This window comes from Plectropomus leopardus, chromosome 2, assembly GCF_026936395.1.
Source record: "Plectropomus leopardus strain MGB_pleo_1.0 chromosome 2, ASM2693639v1, whole genome shotgun sequence".
In the NCBI taxonomy this organism is placed as follows: domain Eukaryota; kingdom Metazoa; phylum Chordata; class Actinopteri; order Perciformes; family Serranidae; genus Plectropomus; species Plectropomus leopardus.
This window is the reverse complement of record NC_142177.1, coordinates 25,774,370-25,796,249: the sequence shown is the minus strand read 5'-3', so window position 1 is coordinate 25,796,249 and position 21,880 is coordinate 25,774,370. Positions and strand designations below refer to the sequence as shown.

General features: G+C 39.7%; 1 protein-coding gene across 13 annotated transcripts in view; it reads right to left on the bottom strand.

The window, feature by feature from the left end:
- atp2b2 (ATPase plasma membrane Ca2+ transporting 2) overlaps positions 1–21,880 on the bottom strand; it is a 160,550-nt gene that overhangs the window by 86,465 nt on the left and 52,205 nt on the right. For 9 of the 13 annotated variants that reach the window (XM_088089278.1, XM_088089281.1, XM_042506226.2 and 6 more), the window contains one exon: positions 6,175–6,932. In XM_088089278.1, coding sequence (XP_087945404.1) covers positions 6,175–6,373 — 199 coding nt within the window. In that variant the 5' untranslated portion in view covers positions 6,374–6,932. Of the gene's footprint in view, positions 1–6,174; positions 6,933–7,246; positions 7,387–21,880 lie in introns of those variants that run through there. The other 4 variants (XM_088089292.1, XM_042506235.2, XM_042506219.2 and 1 more) reach the window with 3 other exon arrangements.

Below are 21,880 nucleotides of genomic sequence, written 5' to 3'. Positions count from 1 at the left end.
ATGTTTACGTGTTTGTTTTGCTGATAAGTTTGGTTTTAACTAGTTATGTGATGCTATAAAAGGGGGGTCTGACATCTTAAATGACAGATGTTCTTGCCAATCAGGTTGCTCATGTTCAATGGCGCTGCTTGCAATTTCTCAGAAAAGCATGTGTCCGGGTATTCAATACTGCAGGGATGACTCGTGCGCAGACTTTGGCTCCAAATGATGCCATCAGCGCAAGATGGCAGCAGCAGTATTCAGGATCTTCTGACTTCAATTCTGTGTCTGTGGAGGTTGCGGGGAGGAGAGATTTATGGGTGGTGGAGGTGAAGTGTGTGTATGTGCAGCGGGAGTCAAATCACTGGAACAGGAAGCCATGGGAGGTGGAGAGAAGATGGAGGTAGTTAGAGGACTGAAATGGGAAGTGAAGATATTGTAGAAAGTGAAGAAGAAATATTAGACAGAAAAGGGTTGAGGGTGAAGTGATGAAATCGAGGTCTCTTGGTTGGCTGGTTGGAAATAAAAAAGCTAAGTCCTTGGCTGGCTATGATAATATATTATAAAAAGAAAAACTGCTGATTTATACTCTCATATTGAATTCCTATCACCTTTTAGAGTTTCCCTGCATTAATTAATATTAAGTGCTATCTCTCTTCGGCATACTTAAGATTCATTACATCACCTTTGTGTGAAAAGTCATAGTGATGGACAGCTCTACAGACATGACTACAGTTAGGAGGCCAGTCTTTTAGAAAAGCTGGTGAGTGTCCAGCTAAAAAAATCCAAGAGCTAAATTAAAGCTAAATTAAGCTTATAGTGATGCCTTTAAAAATATTTGCAGCTTAATTTCCAGTATTAGGTTATTTTACCTAAAATTGCAGTTATATCTTAATTATCTGAAAGCTTACTATCATAGTTTCATGAGGTGGACAGACTTCTTGCATATAATGTGGCTTCCACACGTATCTATATTTACTCCTCTTTCCTGCATGATCTCCTCAAGTACCCTCTGCCCTTTCTTACAACATCAAAGACTATCAATGCCCCAAGCACCTCTTCATCCTCCTGACCCTCGAGGAATAACTCGGCCCTGAGCACTCTCTCACAATTCCTTGCTCCGTAGCCAGGAGGACCCAGCGATGTGCTGCAGCTCTCGACAGAGAAAATAGTTACACCATGAGCACCCACCAACCGTTTTTTCTCCTATCTCAAGAGATGCAGGGCCCTCCTTGTAAACTAAGCTGTTGCCTGACATCCCATCTGGCCCCTGAATGACTTATGCCATTCACCCGCTGGCTGCCTGAGGGAAACGCTAGCTCCTTCACCCCACAGTCACCTACAAGGCCACACATAGGTAACTACATCCTGGGTGCAGGGATACAGTACAAGGAAACAGCTGCTAAGAAAATTGAGGGGTAAAAATCAGAGAACCCAAGCATGCTATAGAATTAGATGTGCCACTTAATCAAGATTTGTTTCAACATCATTTATCAAGTTTAATGCAATTTGGATTTGGGGAAAAAAAGAGAATTTTCCATCCTGATAATATTCACGTTTAAATGTCAGTTCACGTGTAACATTCCTCCTTTATGTGTTTAGAAATCTGTTCATCCACTCAGGTTATAAAACAAACAAACAATATTTACATAATGGTGCCTGAAGAAATGCATTAGAGGAAGCTTCTTACATGTAGGTAATATAAACACTTGCAGTAGTGTGCCCGCAGGAGAACCATATAAAAAATCTGTCAAGAGTTGCCGTCAGTCTGTCTAAAAAGTAGGAAAAATGTTGGAAACGGTGTTCAGAGGGCTTTGAAGTTGAAGGTTTTGCTCACAGGGTTTAACTTTAAATAGTTTTATCTAAAAATGTAAAAACTTTGGTCATGATATATATAAACACCTGCTATTTTAATATTCACTATACGGACAAAAGTATTGGGTCACACCTCTTAATCATTGAATTAAAGTGTTTCGTTCAGTCCCATTTCCAATATAAAATCTGGATGAATGAGCAAAACTTCCCACAGACACACACCAAAATCTAGTAAAAGCCCTCCCAGAACGGGAGGGGGGTGGGGGGTCCATATTAATGCCTATAGATTTAGATCGGGATTTCATAAAAGCTCCTGTAGGTGTAATGCGTAGGTGTCCCAATACTTTTGTCCATATAGTGTATATGACAGAAAGTAAGGATAAACGTAACAGGCCCCTTTTAGATTTCCCTTCCTTTTGTTCCAAGCTGAGAAAACATTTCCAAAGTTTTGTTTTTTTTTTAAGATTATTTTTTGGGCGTTTTTGCCTTTATTGGATAGGAGAGATCAATAGTGTGAAAGGGGGAGAGAGAGAGGGGATAACATGCAGCAAAGGGCCACAAGCGGGGATCGAACTCACAGCTGCTACGGCAAGGACACTGCCTTCATTCATGGGGTGCCTGCTTTATCCACCGCACGCCCCTTTTCCTTATGTTTTCATTCAAACAATTAATCAATCAGAGAACCGATCAAGCATACTAATGAGCTTAAAGATAAAAAAGCTAAAAAAATAAATAAATAAATAAAAAAGGGTGGTCCCAAGTCAGTTGCATTTTTATACTTACAGAGACAGTATGCAATTATGCTGCATAATGGGCCAAAGCCATTCATGAAACGTTAGCATCACGTGCATGGTCTAGTATAGGCTACAGTATACGGGGGTTGATAGGTCAGCTGTGCTCAGGGTCTCTTACCATCAAACGCAGTCCCCTGGGACACTTACACATTACCCACACCACACACGATGACAGCAAGCAATACAGTACAAAATACCTCCGAGGACAATTGCCATGATCATATTTCAGAGGTAACATATGTTCTGTGGAGCAACCTTGCAGCACACAAGGGAACCCACACAACATAAACATACAAACACCTGGGATCACTAATGCAAACAGCACCAGATACCATTACCCAGTTTCACTAAGTGAATGTTCCAGTGAGCGATAATACAATTCATCATAACTATTAATAATTGTAACTGGGGACAAGAGCGGAGGATCATGTTGCTTGTTAGCAGCAAGAGCTCAACCAAAACATGGCAAACTTACATCGGTGGATGTATCCACTAAAAGTGTTGACAAACAACAATAATGAAGCACATAATTTATCCAAACAGAGTGCTGCACAAGATACACAATGTATTCCTGTAAATGCAATAAATGCCAAAATAATTAATGATGCACACACATTTGAGATTGTAGTGTTTTGAGAAACCCTCCCTGCAGAGAATCTGCATTTATATACATTGTGAATTGCTCCTTACCACATACATGTTCCAGTTTTCATTTCTTTTCTATAAGAGAATTATAGAATTATTTTATCTACTGGGTATATCAAAAAGGAGTAACCACAATTATGCACTGTGATCCGGAGGATTTCTGAGGGGGGAAGTCTTGAATTAAAATATGAAAATGCAGATGCACATATTTATGAGAATTTTCAATGTTTAAATTAGCTATGTCATGTAAATATGAGGGGTTTTTTTGTGTTAGGACCCTGAAACCGATGCTCGGCCATTTGGTGATGCTGGGCCATCTGTGAACATTTGTTGCCCTAGTTTTTGCGTTGTGTATAAGAGTCAAGAGCGATCACTCCACAGCAAACTCTAGGGACCAAAGGGTCCCTAGAACTACACTTCACAGCACACTGACTAGAAAAAAAAAACACTGCTCAACTTGAAGCAATCTCAGTCAGCTGAGGGGTCTCCAACTGATGATTTGAATCTCCAACATTCAAGGGGCTGCCCTGGTTGTTAGTGCGCTAATATGGTCTTAAGATTTCCCTTTTTGAATGACAAATACAGACTACCGCCTCCTACTGGTATGGCGAGTTAATTCTTCTTATGCAGCTGCAGAACGCTGACCCAACTTGGCCGTGTGCTGTGGTCTTTGCAGTGTGATCAACTGCAACTTTTTCACAGAGACACAGGCAAAGTAGGGTGACATAACTGTCGGACTTTGTTGCCACTAGTTCTTTGATTTTGCTTTGTTGAAATGTGCTTTCTTTTAGTGTCAGAGATAGTCCTGCACATATAATGGTACTGGTGAAAAGTTCAACAAATCAGATTACCCGTCAAAGAAAGCATGTTAATAATGACAATATTCCTCTTTCTATATCGTAAGTTTAATTACTCTCATTTTATTTTTATTTCAAGTCTGCAGGCTGTGATCCTGAGTTAGTGTTTAGCGCACTGATAAAATGTAATGTTCTTGTATCTAATCAGGATGCTCTTGAGAATGGGAAAATAACTTTTATGTCTGTTATGGTAATTTTTATTGTGAGTTTAAATTCAGTTTCATTTCTGTGTCTCTCTATCACTGCAGGCATTCTTTCACACTGATGTTGCAAATATGGTGACAAGCATTAGGCACAGCATCCCTTATCTGAGTCAGTGTCTTTATTTCATTCCATCTATTCAGTTTGTTCTGTATTCACTTTTAATTCAACTCTTGTGACTCGGAACATTCTCTGAGTTGATCTAGTTTTATCTGCCGTTGTCTTGCCTCAGGTATTACCACCAGCTGACCTAGAAGTGGTGCTATTGGATGAGGAGAGCAGGGAACACAATCTCCTCTGACTATCAGCCTATAAGGTTACAGGTTACCTCTGATGTCACACAGGTAACACTACATGAATACTGATCAATGAACCCGACATCAGGGGAGGTGGATGATTTCAACACTGTTATAAATATTCAATACACAAATGAAGCCGTTAGAGAGGTCTGTTTTTTAGTATGCTCGTTGTGCTGAAGCTGGGAATGTAGCAACAGAAATTCCTATCTCAATGCAATATGTACATTGCACTATGGCTGGGCCAATTAACATTAGATGTCTGCATTAATATTTTAATAACCTGAAGTGGATGTCTTGATATAGCTTAGGTGAGTGAGGGATAAAATCTATTCATAAAGGATTCATGCAGGATGCCAGGCATCAGACACACAAACTGAATGCTTTTGAAGACCCTTTTAAGACTATTTTAACCAAACTTCAGAAAGATTTTTTGACAAATCATCTTTTTCATATTCAAACATTGCAGATAAGTGCTTAGATAAGTATTCATATAGTCCAATAGAGAGGTATGTTTTATGCAGAAATATGGCTGTTAGAGTTATTTAATCTCCTTTTTTTTTTCAATAGATAAGCGTAAGTATAAAGATAAAAGACAGTATTAGGTTCAGTGATATGTTGAAAGACTTGAAACATCAGAAATGTGGACTTTCATGCAAAACAGCTTGACTGGGAATAAGAAATTTAAAGATGGATATATGAAAAAATGCAAAAAATGTTTGCACTGATTTTGACCACAAAAAAAAAAATCATATTTAAACAACTTATTGACTTCAAGGCCTCATATTCACAAAAATTGAATTTAAGCCATTTTTTAAAGACTTTATAAGGACTTGCAGACACCCTGTCATAGAGTTATATCAAAACTATCCCCCACCTGTTAGGATTTGAAAAAGACATTTGGTATTTGCACTACAGATATGAAATTTTTTTCTAGTTATTGCACAGAAAATAAATAAATACTAACGACCTCCTGTATATGCTTCTCTTTATTCATTATTATTATTGTGGTTTTTGCTTTCTCATTCCAATCATGCCCCGTACATATGCGCAGACGCCACAGCTCATCACACGTGGCCAGAACCTTTACCATGTTGCTCCAGAGAACTGCTCCTTAATAAAGCTACGGGTGATTGGCTGACAGGATGGGAGAATGACAAGCGAGGGTGTTGGGGCTTGTATGGAGGAGGGAGAGCTAGGGGGGGGGGCTAAACTGTCCAGAGAGATTTCAATGCATACTAAGCAGGCTGAACGCTAGCTGGCTGCGAAGAATTTTCATTAGTCCCTTCAAACAGGACTCCCTCCCATGTCTGCTGTTCTGATGCTGTGCTTACGCATTTCTCCAGGTGCTTTACAAGGTTTGTGCATGTCTGTGCTTCTACCAGTGAATTTTATATCAAATAAAACACATAACCAAGTAAATATTGATCCAAATGCAAACCAACAGTAAATACAACAAAAGCCTATCATCAATCTTCCGATCGGGTCAGCATACAGTACTAGAAAATGTTCCTCAAGATCACACACCAGTGCACACATACTCACATGCACACCAGAGCACGCACACAGACAAGAACTGGGACTTACCTTCTGTGGGTGAGGTTTTCAGTCGTTTGCACAGTCCCTCTACGCCCGCGTAGTCCTCTTGGAGCTTGACCACCGCCTCTGTGCCACGCAGCTCCATCAACGAGCGCAGCTCCATGACCGAGCAGCCGAAGCCTGCCGCATGGTTGCCCTCGTTTCTTTGGTTCTTGGCATAAAAATCGCTGTTGGACATGTCCCCCATGATGTTAGCTAGTCAAGTCAGTTAGATAAGTGTTTGTTATTGCTTATAGATCAATCAAAAAAAAAAGCTTGCACAACAGAGAGAGGAGCTCAGTCTCATCCCAAAATATTTCCAAAACAGGTATCAAGCAGGCAACCAAAAAAAAGGCGGAAAAAGGATGGCACTTGTAAGTGACGTAGGCAGAGAGAGGGATTAAAAACTGGGGGGAAAATCCAAGGGGATCAATCAATGAGCAGCTTCTCTATGTCAGGAGAGACTGTCAGATAACGGCAGTCCAAAAACCATCAAAGAGAAGAAACAGAAGAAGAGGAGAAAGAGCAGCAGAGAAAAAGGAGAGGTGGGGATGATGACACACAAGTGGGGAGCATCCAGGTGAGCGTTGGACAGCCCCAGTGGTCAGGTCCTGAGAAGGGCAATGATGGTGGTTGCAAGTCCTGTAGGTCTCAGGCTCACCACGGCTGCAGTCCAGACCCGCTCCATGTGTGGCTTCCCATTGCTGCTATTCTGCTGTTGCCTCCGCTGCCTCTCCGTCTCTACATGGTGGTCTTCCCCATCACTGCTACAGAGAGAGAGAGAGAGAGAGAGAGAGAGAGAGAGAGAGAGAGAGAGGGGGAGAGAGAGAGAGAAAGATGGAGGGGGGAGATATGAATTCAAAGAGGACAGAAGGTGAGGGAGGAGGAGGGAGAGAGAGACAGAGAGAGAGCACAAGGATAAGCGTTGCGTTCTCAGGACAGGGGTGAATGCAGCGGTAGATGGTGCACGGCTGAAGGACAGCCTCTCCTGGCTGCTGCAGTAACTGTGGCTCTGCTGTCTCTATCTACTGCTGCTGCTGCTGCTGCTGCTGCTGCTGCTGCTGCTACTGGTGCTGCTAACCTCATTCTGAGGACAAGCCGACTGCCAGAGAGAGAGACAGAGAGAGGGAGAGAGGATACGAAAGAGAGGGAGGGCGTAGAGGAGAGGATGCTCCTTTCTGGTGCAGAGCAGAGAGGAGTTGTGCGCGGGCGGGAGGCTGGGGCTGCTCTGACGACAAAGCGGAGAGGCAGCACGTAACGCTGCGCTGTCACGGGGAGGATGGGCTGAGCTGGGGAGCTGCTGCTGCTGCTATCTCACCTCTAGTTCTCGCTGTCATTCTACAGTAAGTGACCTCTCCTATGCAGTCACTCTATCTCAGTGATCCCTTCCTGTCTACCTGTTGTCTTGTAATGCCTTGCGTTAATGATTTCTTTCCTTTTCTCCTGCCCTCTCACCTTAGGAATTTACCCAGCCTAGAGAGGACACTTCTGCGGTGTTAAGGTGTGACAGTGCAATTTAATGGATTTAGGCTGGGCAATATGGCTTAAAATAATATTGTATTGTATTTTGGCTATATTGCTACTGGGCTTGGTGATATGGCTTTAAAATAACATCACGATATTTTTAGGCTTTATCGCGATACATGATATATATATCGATATTTTGACATCCGCTCTAAATTACTGTTAACTACTAAAATACAAACTGATTTATTGAACCACAGTTGCAAATAAAGTAGCAACTGCCATAAAATAAAATTACATAACCTACGGATTCATCCACTGCGAGCTGGAAAACTAAAGGCTCTCAAGTTCATATAATAATAGTATTTGTAAGACATTGTGGTGCTCCATGGTTACAGAATGTGACCAAATAGTCACAGTCTGGAGCACTGCAAAAGCCCTGCTTTTTATGTGTGTCTGTGAGAGGCAGAGAGCCACAGGAGAGAGGAAAAAATGAAACGCTGGTTACAGCGTCTTTATACTAAAGCCCCACGTTAAGTATCGCTTTCCAGCTCCTCCATGTTTGTTTGTTTTGGTGCTGTGCATTGTGTAGATGCCCCCTAGGCCACGCAGACAGATACAAATGACGTTCATACAGATGACGTAAACGAAACAAACGATATAGCATAATATGAAATGATGGACGTTTTTTACATTGTCAGATGATATATTTCATCATATCACACAGCCCTATAATACTATATAAAATTTATATCAATATTTTTAAATCTTCTCCAAACTAATGTAGACTTCGTGCCAGTGGCTTAGAAAATTGACATTTGACAATTTATAAGCAAAGTTCGCAATATAGTCATTTTATTCAACTCACATGGAACAAGCTGCGACACATTGATGATATTCCATGTTTCGCCCACCCCTATGCTAGATTAAGATTACTCAAAGTCTGCAGCCAATTTACATATATTGCAAGTAAATTATCATCATTGAACAATTTCCTTTATGTCAAACGATGAGGCTGATGTAATCTTTCTATTGACAAATCCCATGAAAAAACCAAAACCATACTTCAACTTAACCTCTTTCCTACCATCTTTATGGTACCCCAATCACACTTCTTCCAACTTCATATGCAAATATTTACAGACGGATGACATTCAGTTTAATCAAGGAACATTAGATCATTTCCTGAAACCACTAGACAAACACAAGTGTTGGCAAGTTACTAAAGAAGTTGTGTCTCAATAGCAGCCCAGTCTCCAGTGCAAAATGTTAGCGGTGTACATTTCTGGATACACTACAGTTATCCATTTCACAGGTACAGTATCATATCAATGTTTCTAAAGTGATATAGTTTTAGAAACATGTATATAAGCTGAGTTTTGTCATCAGAAGGAGAAGGAGGTGGTAGATGGTATAACACCCAGCAAGATGGCTGCCAAGCTGCAGACCACTTTTAAAGACAAAAAGCAAAACTGCTTCTCTTATAGTGAGCAATTTTCAGCTGTGATAGTGGCACCAAAACAGGTATTTTAAGCAGAATTTGATCTTTTTCAAAACATTACCAAGTGTTTTGTGCTTAAACATAACCATATTTTAATCACAGCATTGTCAAAATGTAACGTTTCAAAATACGCACTGCAAAAAAAAAGTATAAATGTTACATATACATGGTTTGTAATTAAAACATTTATTCTGGTAGTTGGGTTGTCAAAAGATATTTGGTGCTCTAATGAGTATTTTCAACACCTTAACTCAAAGTGAACAACAGTGCCCATGTCACCCAGTAATGGTGTGGCTCGCCGATGTGTTTTTAATATTATAACTAATTTTTAGACAACAATAGAGATGAATGGCACAGAAGAAAAAGCAGCACAAGCAGTACCTAATAATGGGATCATTCATTGTGAAATTATTTTGAAATTTAAAACATTCAACAGGGGGAAATAGAATATTACACTCCTTTTCCTTTATGCCACCAGTGTCTCACAATCTATCCACCTCCACAAAAAGACCTATACGATTCAATGCACAAAACACTATTCATCTGTCCCCAATGATTTACATGTGTGCCTCCATTTTCAATTAGTGACATCAGTGACCAGTAAACCCCTGACTTGCAGCAGCCCTACATCTCTTCCCACTGACTCAGGGGAAAACCTGGAATGAAGATGAGACTGTGCTGCATCATGCTGAACGTTCCAGTAAATCAATAACAAACCACAAAAACTGGTTGCCTATACCATCTCTCTGTCATCTAATGCACAATATTAATATTCCTCTATGAGTAACACTAAACAGATATTATGGCCAGTCACTCCAAATATAGAACAAACTACGACATCATACAATAAATAATTTGGTCATTTAGTCTTTGGAGGTCATTAAGGTTTTAGCGCACAGCTCTTTACATACAATAAATTCCAACATGTAAAAGGCCTGTTTTACCACTTGAATCCTGCTTTACCAAGTAATTTATTCTCTAGCAGATATTATGTGCTGTGCATGTATAATATCTGGTAAATCATAAGTGAAACCAGAAGTAAGCAGCCACATTAATGTGAAACTAAAACCCCTTTTGACTGCTGCTGTGTGCACTTGTGCAATCTGCTTTGTCTTCTACATGTTAAACTACAGCAAAGATAATTTAGCAACCTAGTCTTGTGCTTCTCACGTTGCTTCACCTTGCCATTGGTATGCAGTAAAAATGTCATATGGGCCATGTAGCATGAACATGGATACATTATTTATGTCTCTCACTGCTAGATGTTTTGTTGTAAAACCATTTCCAGAATGTAGAAATCACACTGATGTTGGATCAGTTTAGATGCTAAAACATAGGTTCACAACACAAAGCAGCATGTAACAAGATGCAGTTTGTCTGCCTTTTTGGAAGTAGCAATGGAAAGTAAGAGAGATTTCACTTAGCCACAAACAGAACTCGGCATCACTGAGGTAGGGAGCATGCTATGCTTAATTTCACCAAACTGACACAATCAGCAAGGTGTCCAGATGCAAGTATCAACCATGATGAAACAGATGGGACTAGGACCAGACACAATAGTGCACTAAGGAACAGCGAGGAACCAACCTTGTCACAGCAGGGTGGCAAGAGAACCTGCCAACAAGTGAATACACATCTGTAACTCCACAGAAACCAGTCCTGTGTTAATGAGCTCCAGCCATTACCAAAGTGACAAAGATAGACAGCATTGGCAATGTCACCTGGACAGGTGCGACTTAATAAACCTCCTTACCATTTCTGTAATGCATTTCCACTAAAGGCAAATATTCTGTGTCTTTACCGCCTACTAATTGAAATAACAGATTAAATACAATACATTACATGTTCTGCGATGGTTGGGTTTTTGCATATTTTCTCTATTTATGAGACAGAAGAGGACAGCACGTGGCAGGACTGCATCTTTCTCTGTTTTTTTCTCCAACCTTTTATGCTGCCCCCCCTCATTCGCCTGCCGCTCAGGTCCAATCAATGTTGGCGGTACTCTTTGCATGCCAAGGCGGACATCTGTGCCAGCCAGATCTTCCAAAACCGTCAAATGAAAGCAAACAAACACTATCCCAGGAAATCATACATCCGTGTGTGTATTTGTGTGCCTGCATGGTTAATCAAGTGGCTGCCTGAGGAGAGAAACTACATCTCACAGGTAATTCTGGTGGCCACCATCAACAGTTAGACTGGTATAAAGCCTCAATGTACCTAAGCACCAGGAGTAATGCTGGTTTCTATTGCAGCCTGTAAGTTAATCAGTCAGATAATGTAACTGGGTAATATGGAAACCAGCAGGGCTTCTGTGGATTTAAAACCTGCTGACAGTTGTGGCCGTTGAATATTTGTGCTTGGCACAGAAGAACAGAGAGAAGAGGAACCAATAATGCTGATGACAACAAAAGACAAAATTAAATAAATGCATAATTAGATGCCGAGACGCATTACCTGAGTATTGATTGCCATTATTCCAAACACACCCAAAAAGATTGATGCTTCCCATTGTGCCCTCTATAACAGAAAATTTAGGCAAGACTTACAGACATAAATTAATTGAAAACAAACCTATCGGGGGAAGCAGCAACATCAGAAAGCTACGCTGTGTAATTCATAATTCTGTCTGATTCAGGCTGACCACCTTTTCTGAATGTCATTCTTCCCTTATCTTCTAGACTTTTTGTGTAGAAAGAAAAATAAATTGAGGTTAAAATTGCAGTGTTTCATGAGCAATTTATCGCAGAATGATGGAGCAGCTCCCTCCACAACATCTGTTCGTCACTGACCATGTAAAGGTGGTGAGTTTCCAGCTTCACATTATCATGTTGGTGATGTAAGTGACTGTGGCGGTGTTATATTCTGCTGGTGTGCAGCTGCCTATCTTTAAATTACGATGACATGTGCAGGAGTGGAAAGATTGAGATGTGGGTGGGAGGAAAATGAGAAAAGACAGAGGAAGGGGGGGGGCATTGTGTAGATAGAAAAAGACGATAGTTGAAAGCTGGAGGAAGGCGGAGACCAAAGAAGGGTTTAAGAGAGTAATAGAGAATTATGGAATAAGGAAGGCAAAGCACAGAAAGAGCAAGGGGAAGGGTGAGATAGAGGTGAAGTGCACTGCTGAAGCCTGAGCTGAGTAACTTCAAAGTAAACAGTGTTCTCCGTTTTATATAATGTAAACACAGAGACACACTAACATGCATATATTTACACACAGAATTGATTTCTTCTTTTCTTGGAAAAGGAGGGCAGCTGTAAATCAAGCTATTGTTGGTGTTTTGTATGCATTTACGGATAAAACCATGATGACGGCAGTGTATAAAATGGTTTTTCCTCACCGTTAAATAATTTGAACATCAAAGGGTGAAAAACTTTCTCCTCCTCACGTGTTGGAGATATGGAACACTTCATGATTTTTTTAGCATCTTGCAAAAATCTTTCATCTCCAATATTTCCACCTCCATCTCTCACCATCATCTTTGTACCTGTCTGTCTGTACCCTGTCCCTTCAGTCTTCATGCTGTCATCCTGCTTACCTGTCTATCTGTAGCTGACTCAAACACCTCCCTGCTGTGCTATTCTTCTGTCTACCTCCCTGCCTACTTGCCAGTCTGTCTGCATAATTGTTGGCATGCTCCCCATGGCTTGACAGTGAGTAATGAGTACAAAGCATCAAGGAGAAAGTGTAGATTTGGCAATAATTAACAGCTTTTTACCTAAAGTGTGAGAACACTTAATTGGACTTTATGAACTCAAACACCATATGGGAACCGCATTAAAACATGACGCTCCACAGCCAGATGCTAAGACCATCTGACCACCATACTGTACAGTGTTTGCTTTCTGTATGATTAAACTACTTCAAAAACAAAGAGGGATCTACTAATAGCTAAGATACATAAAGGGCTATTAACATAAAGCCAGTGCAGCAACATAACGGTGTCTGTACGGCCAAGATCGTGCCGCACAACATGTAGAATCACTTCTTAATAGTTATAGTGTTTCTTTTTTTGTTTTCTTAAGTTATTTAACCATAAATGAACATTTCTGCCAGACTATCAAATTATTTATTTTCATTTAAATTGCAAATGTTCAGTAAGTGCACATTAAACCCAAAGGAAATGTGCTGCAATGCCACTGAACAACCCTGCAGTACTTATTCTATTACAGTGTTGTTGCAGAGGCACTGTATTTTCTTAAGTGCATCATATACTGGCAGCCTCAGTCAATAATTTCTAAAAACAAAAGTATGTACACTCAACTAATATATCACTGTCGCCCTGTCTTATCAATATTTCCCTGTGCTCTTTGAGGTTTAAAGGCTTGGAAATTTCATTTAGGGCATTCAGATAAAGTGTTATCTTTGACGCTATAGTTATACTGTTGTTAGGCAGAAAAAAATAAGGCAACTTTATGTAATTGTGTCTTGATGACATCAGCATCACTGTCTCTTTCTCTATTCATCTTCAAGAGAGGCTTGGTCAAATTCACACGATATGTGCAATATAATCGTATGCATTTAATCTCAGCATTCATTTTACCTTTAATTTGAATGTTTCTATTCATCATGCCTTGTAAGCCGTCTGCTAGATCTCTCTGTTCTGCTCTGTGATTATAAGGACAAAGTGCTAATGACGAAACGGTGCTCTACAATAATTGCTGCTTTCTCCCTGATGAGAAGTTCTTGGCCTGACAAGCAGTGCTGTCCTCCATGGTGAAGCCATGCGCAATCTCCATGTGTCTGTCTCAAAATGTCCTTGAGCACAGTGAGGCAGAGCTGAGGTAGGAGCTGTGCCCACTGCACCACCGCCAGCAGCAGCACTGGCATACAGCTCCCCCTGCCTGTGACAAGAAATACTGCAGGAGACTTCACTGATCACGGAGCTACTCTGCTCACCTGCACGTCCTTCAATATCACATCAAAAGCACTGATCAGGTTCCTTTTGTAACAAGGTGTTCATGTTTGAGAGAACACATAACACGAACACTTGACAATGTGAAGCAATCGATACAAGACCAGCATAAACTACAGCCTCAGAAATGACAATCACCGACTCACTGACAAAACATAAGCTCACAAGGCAGCGTTCAGAGCACTGCTTTTGGATAGGGCTGAATTAGATCTTGAATGTGCTTATAACAGTGTGCCTATTATTTGTATGCTACAACATAAACAAAGGAAGGGACATGCTGATTCTGTATGTTAGTTATGTGATGGACTGAGTCTGATTGGTATCACAATGCGAAAGGCAAAGATCCTTAAAACGAAGACCTACTTTGTCCTATAAAGGTATGTTCAAGCACATATAGCTTTCAGTACTGCTTTGGACTTCAAATACACTAAATGACCTCTAAAAGACACAAGTTGCTTTGAACATAAGTTGCATACAATCAGTACTATACTAGTAGTTTCTGCATTATGAAATTTAATTTGTCTAAAGCTAGAAAAGAATATGGCAAATGAAGTCAGAAATATCGGCTAAGCAGCAGAGGCAGTTACACAATGCACAGGGAATCCCCAAACACAAACACTGGACAGCAGCTGCATTGCAATGCCGCACTGCTATATCCAAGTGCACATGCACACACACACGCACACACAAACAGACATTGTCTCTGAGGTGAATTGTTACATAAAAAACACACACAGAGCCTCCTCTCAGCCACCATCAGTGCTCTCTAATTGTGTTGAAAGCAGCTGTCATGCTAACTAAGCGCAGCAGACAGAGTCTGACAAAGAAAAAGGTTATTTTAGAAACCAGTGCAGGAAAAGGACTGCAGCTCCAACACATTATCTGGCTGAGGGGAAGATAAAGCAGAGAGCAAAAAAAGGACAGAGGGATGAGTCAGAGAGAAAAGGAAGAGACAAAGAGAGAAACACGTATGAATACATACATCCATTTGTATGTGTGTGTTTAGCCTATGTCAGATTGTAGATTAGGGAGGTTTTAAAGAAAAGCAGTTGGCCAGGCAACCTAAAAGGCTGCAGGGGTTTCTGTGTGTCACAGCAGAGTGAGCCTAAGAATCGAGAAAGTGAGAGTAGGTGATGATATACTTTAGCTGTAAGATAACGGACCCCGTCTTTCACATGCATTAAGAAAACCCTCTTAAAGAGGACAAACTGCCTAAAAAAATATGTCAAGGTGTGCCACTGTGGGCGACTCCATCTCTCTGTCTCCCCCCCTCTTAGTTCCACCTGCCTTTCTTGCTTTTCTGTGTCTGCAGCACACACTCCTATTCTAGCTGGTGTACAGATGTCACTTTTCTTCTCCTCCACAGCTGGGCAATATGGCCTCAACTGTTATCACAATAAAATTTTCATATCAATCAATACTGCTAATTAATCACACTAAGAAAAGTGTATGGGTTATTTTTTTGAAGTTTAAAGGCTGAGTTTTGCTCTTGAGTTAAAGTTGAATAATCTATATAGTTAACTGTGCTCTAAACTATTATTCATTGTCAGGACATGACAAACATTTGTCAAACAGCAGAGCACTTCACAAATCTGAAGTAGATTTAAAACAACTATAATCAAAATTATACCAATAAATATGACCATAAATAGACAAACAAATGATCATTCTGACCAGGAACATGTCAAACCCTGTGCAAATGGCTTAAAACATTTTTTATGTTTCAGAAGACAATGTAAACAAAATACGCAGACAGAACGCAAGTCTCAACCGTGGTCAACACAACAAAAATGGGACCTTGATGACATTGTTAAGTAAAACTGGGTCATTTATAGCAAATGGAAATCTACCTGACATGACAAAATCCATGTTCACGGACGAGAAAATGTATGATTGTTTTTTCCACATTACCTTCAGTCAAGTTACGTTGCATCATTCTATTAAAATAGCCAGCTGGTAAAGTTAACATGCTAAATTAACGTTAGCATTAGATGATTTAATCCACACAGTTATGAGGTGAATTCAGTCGTGGGCTAGCACTGCGTTGTTATCCACAGTCAAAACAGTCATACTAAAAAAAAACTTAATGAGCGTATTGACTGTTGTTCTAATACTACTTCTCCTTCTTCTGGTTAAGGTGCATTACTGCCCCCCTCTACTGGCGTATGGGTGATTTACTTATATGCAGGATTTATCAAACATTTATTATATCTCTATTGAGGAAAAATATTTTTTATTATGGTTTTATTGCCCAGCCCTTCTCTTGGTGTTTCTATTCAACTGCCTGTTCACTCTTTCATACATTCTCTCTTTCCTCAGTGGACCACTTTTCATTAACAATGTTTCATTCTTTGATAATTTAAAACAATAAATGCCTTTTTTTTTGCCCTCCCTGTGTTGCTGTTGTAAAGAGTTTTGCCGTGTTCATGGCCATCCCAGTACGTTCTTCCTGGGTGTTCTGTGTGAAAAAATGGCATTATACAACGTAAGCAACACTGTCAGGCTGTGGGGGGAGATATGGAGATGGAGAGTGTAATCCTGCCTGGAGCAGCTGTGTGAATGCACATTAACAGCTGTAACCAAATAAATACTGACATTTTATTGCCAAGTATATTGAAGTGAAACAAACAAATGTAGCATGAAAGGCATTATTATTGAAGAACTAGCTAAGCCAAATGTTGTTTGAACATAATGATCTTATAATAAAAAGTGATTTAGTGTTCGCCTAAAAGTGGATGCTCTGGTGCTTTTACAGGCTTTGGTTTTGCCTCTAAGCAATCTTCCTGTAAATGTAGAGTTTTGATATCTGCTGATGAATCCAATAAACGATCTCATGCTATAATTATAGATCTCTAGTTTTCAATCACCTTGTACAGAAACTGTAAACAGGTGAACACATGGTTAATTATAAAATATGAGGGAGCAGTATGAAGTGAAACTATTTATTATTTCAGTTTTTAATGTTGTTCTCTAAATCAAATTACATTTAAGTTGATCAAGAGATACTAGTGGATATGTTGCAACGCTGTATTCTAAAAATGATGTTTGCATCTGACTTAACTGTTTTCATAATTATGTTGTGGTGTGAACGTACTCACTGTATTCACAGGGAGGTTGTTGGGCAGATGGCGAACATACAAAGTGTAGGACTGTGATACCAGAACCTCAGGTTTGCTTTCAGACTTCTATCTGTGGTGATGCTTAGGCAACAGAAGCACTATGGTAAATGAAAGATTTTGATTTTGGTAAAAGGTGTAGTGTGTAGTATTTAGGACTAGTGTCATCTCTTGGCAGAAATGGAAAATCATATTAATAAATGTGTTTTCATTAGTTTATGATCACCTGAAGAGAATCATTGTGTTAGACCTAAGAATAAGCCCTTTTATATAGGCATCTATGTCCTCTTCAACAGTGGTGGTGGTGCGATGACAAAAGCAAATTTTGTTTTTCTCCCTTTAACTACACGGATGTCCCAGGTTTGTTTGTCCATGGCAGCCGACAACATATAAATGAATGTTTGGGAAACCCTGGGATAGTGTATTATTAAATTGCCTTTTTTGTGTGAAAACAAATTTGAGCAATGTGCTGAGTCAATATCAACATTTTTGCAATATGCTAGGTGTGTTAATTGGCAGCACTTCCTCTTAATGTTAATTGAATATAAAATTCGCTCTGCATTATATTTCCCTAAAAACCTATTTGCAGCATCAAATTAATTGTATACAAATGTAATTTCTTGAAGACAGGGCTTACATGGTGATAGATGATCGTGAATAATAAACAGTGATATGGAAAGTGAAGTTGATATCATAAACTACAAGCTGAATAGTATCTATCTTTTCAGATCAAGCTATCATTAACATTGACTTTATGTGCTTCTCTGGGGGGAACAACGGCAAGGGTAAAAGATGTCCTCAGTTCTCTACTCCTGTATGTAGAGCCAAGGCTGCAAACAGTGAAACGATCACACACCAAACAGCTCAGTTAAGTATTCATGAATCAGAGCCAAGCACATGACAGGTACAGAGAAATAAGCAAGACTCTATGATGTTTCCTTGCTCATAAACAAAGTGAACATAAACTTATGTGGAGGAGCTGCAGCTACTGTATGTTTTTATAGCCACATTAGCAGCATGCTTAAAGGGATTGCAATGGCATTTTTTTCAGTCCACTACTTAAGTCTAGACAGAAAAACCTTAACAACAAATTGAATGATCAACCTAAAATTTGTCTCAATGATTAATAATGCCCAAAGTATGAATTCTAATGACTACTGACATTAAATTTCAATTTGGTTTATGACCAAATATCTGTAAAAGCAAAGACATTTCCATCCACCACAAATGTACTTTATGATCAGTATTAATTAGAAAATGTTAAAAATGGTAAATAGTAAACGCTAAGCATGCTAGCATGCAGGCATTAGTGTTTATCTAAAAGCACTACTGCACCTTAGTACAGTGCTGCCTCAGAGGGCTGTTGACTCTAAATCTTGTTTCTTAGATGAAGGTTTAATTAAACTGCCTCACACATGCCTGCTGTGTATTGTTATCATATTAAACAGCCTTTATGTGCATTCCCAAAAAAAGGCAATGAACACATTGCCCGGTAGACTAAGCACACTAAGAACACTGGACAACGTAGTAGTGTCCATCTTTTCCTGTTGTAATGACTACAATGTCCACACCTTGTGTGCCCCATGTTCCCACCAGCATCTGTATCATAACTGCGCCCACTTCATCATAGTCAAACCTAGAATGAGTCTGTTTTAATCTGCTTCACCACCAGATTCACAGAATAATGCATCAAACAAGTGGATGACACATGTGCTCTTGGGGAAATTACTTATCCACACACAGTATGACACATGGTGCAGTCGTCCACATGTAATATGGCTCACAAAACTGTAACTGCACTCAAAGTGACACTTGCTTAAGAGGGTTTCTAACCACATTGGTCCTGCAAAACATACTGAGTCATCACCACTTTTGAGGTTGAATGCTCAAAGCTTGTGTGTAATGAGGCAGAGACTGTCGATTTAGCCTTGCAAATTCTGGTTTGTGGTTATTTGTTATGTATTTATTTTATTTATTTAATTGTTGAGGGACAAGGATGCAGCATAAAACAATAACACACCCAACCGGCATTGATTGCCTTAGCTTATTTGCAATGCCCTTCCTCACACACACACAAGAGACAGCCCCAGACACAAAGTCAACAATACATGCATACATTAACTCAAAACTCACAACCCAACTAAACTATACCACAGTTGCCTTGACCTATGACCACCCAAAAAATAGTCAGTTCATCTTGGAGTCCAAGTGGACGTTTTTGCCAATTTGAAATAATTCCCTTAAGGCGTACTACGTACTGCGATAACATGAATACAGAGGAGGGACGGATAGCCTGAAAACATAATGCCTCCAGCCAAGGCTATCGCCAGCATGGAGGCATCATGTTGAGGCACAAAATTACAGACAGAACAGTTCAAGACCCTAACTCTGATAGAGAGAAGCACCAGATCATTTTTCCATGACTGATGTGTCTTTAAAGACATATTCAGTTGGAGTTCAAAATGATCTCAACCAGATCACCTTAAAGTTCCTGTTTGATGCTTCACGTGTTTCTGAGCCTCGCTGGGCACCTGAGGAGCCCAATTATGTAGGAACCTTAAAAAATACCATTAAATGTTTAACATTATATTAATTACATGATCTAACACTATGAATACTTCCATGAGCATGTACAAAGACAAATACACTCTGCATTTCTTCACTATGAGTGTCACTAAAGCCTGGTATAGGCCTATAGCATGTACAAACAGGTTAATGTGAAAAGTGGTTTCTGTTAAGCAAAGTTAATTTTGTTTCAATCGTGTTACCTCTGTCATATATGATGTTTTGTGCAGCTGAAAAAATGGTATTTCACTTGAGGTCATTTACAGTATGTGTTCCTCAGTAGAGGAAATATGCACATAGATGAGAGCACTGAGAGCATGCTCCAGCCTGCACATTTTACATACATGCAAAAAACTTGTTTTTCGGTCACATTCAAAAATGACTTTGATGCCAAGTGGATGATGATAATTTATTACAAAGATGATGATGAGCATTCATTACACAAATAGGTATAACAGGATTGCTTATGATGGTCCCACCTATAAGTACAGTAATTAGGAGGAGCAATTATCTGTGTCAACAAAAACAAAACCCAGTTGTTAGAAACCAAATGAGTTTGACCCCCGTCTCCTTTCATTTGTTTCCCTGTGGGCTGGGATCCTGACCTCAGGTTATTCATCTGTTCCTAGATTTGTAAGCCTTTTTTAATGGAAGCACTCTGTTGCTTTTCAGCATGACAAGCTGCTTAATCTGTGTCCGGAAAACACCCGGAGATCAAAAAGCATGATACAGCTTCTTACAGAAGTCTTTCCTGTGTAACTAAATGGGCACGCATGGTCAAACGGCATCCAAGGTAAACAGAATGGCGCTCAACTACTACATCATTTAAAGTAGAATAATAGATTGACACAGTTTATCTATTTTTAATGTGAAACCACATCGGTACCTTGAGGCTAAAAAAAATGTAAGGTATAGACCAACCAAATAAAAGTGAATGAATAAACTGGATCACACACTTAAAATTACACTTTTTGACTGGCAATGACAATTTTTTTTCACCTGTTAAATAAGTACAGTGACAGCATACAATTGAGGATAAATTTAATTTGGGGAGCACACGTATGATGACAGGGTGACGACAGCAATTACACTTCTTGAGTTTTAACATTTATTATTTCCTAAATCTCATCAAAAGAAACTTGTGTGGTGTAACTACAACATATAACACACACATGGAGGTGAACATCTTTCTATGCTTTTTGTCTTCCTCTTTATGACATTTAAAGCTCCTCGACTGTTGTCAGTCGGTCTTGTTTTAAAAAAGGATATCCTTCGTATAATTATAGTTGTAACAGTACTGTATTGTTCTGTAAAAGTTCTAAAAAATAAATGTTGGATGGCCTCAGATGGACCGGAAAGCATGTGAATAAAGCCTTTAATCCTCAGAATTACAAGTTAATTTGTGTCTTTATTCCAAACCAATGCAGGCGCTGTCTGATCCTGAACATCAGTCATAATAATCACAATGTAGCTAAACCTAAAATCAGATAACATTTACACTATCTGCTTTGTGTTGTAACATCAGTCATTCCAGAGGGACGGCCACTAAATCAGAAACACATTTTTAAAATAATTCTTTCTGGATGCTTTTGTTACATTTTTGCGCATTGATCTGTTGGTTTCTGTTCATTTCTTAATCTCTTTCTACAACTACTACATTTCTTTATTTCTCCCACTTCAATCTATTGCATTTAAATAAACTGCCCAGCCTGTCTGCCTGTTCTCTCTTTGAACTTCTGCTTTGCCTGCCTGCCTATTTGCCCGCCGGTGGTTCATTATACCGTACAATGCCGGAGTCTTTCTGCGTTAGCATCCTACGGTGGGTGGGGGTTTACATGTGCATGTTGGGAATTGGTATCTGTAAACAATCTGTCTGATGGTGCCACAGACCATGCAGGACTATTACCTCTACAACAGTAGCTAGCAAAGCATCTGGCACTGATTATGCATTTGTGCCACTGTTGTGGGAGAACAACCACTGGTTTAGGCACAGGAAGAAAAGGACAGATACTGGTGCTCCAGGTTTCACTGAAAAATAGGCCAGCAGGCATTAGGCCCAGAAAGGTAGACTAGAAATAGAGAGAGTTTTGTTAATAATGTTAAGACTGTTTTACTAGCTTTGAATTCATCTGTCTACAAGGAGATAAGAAGGAACT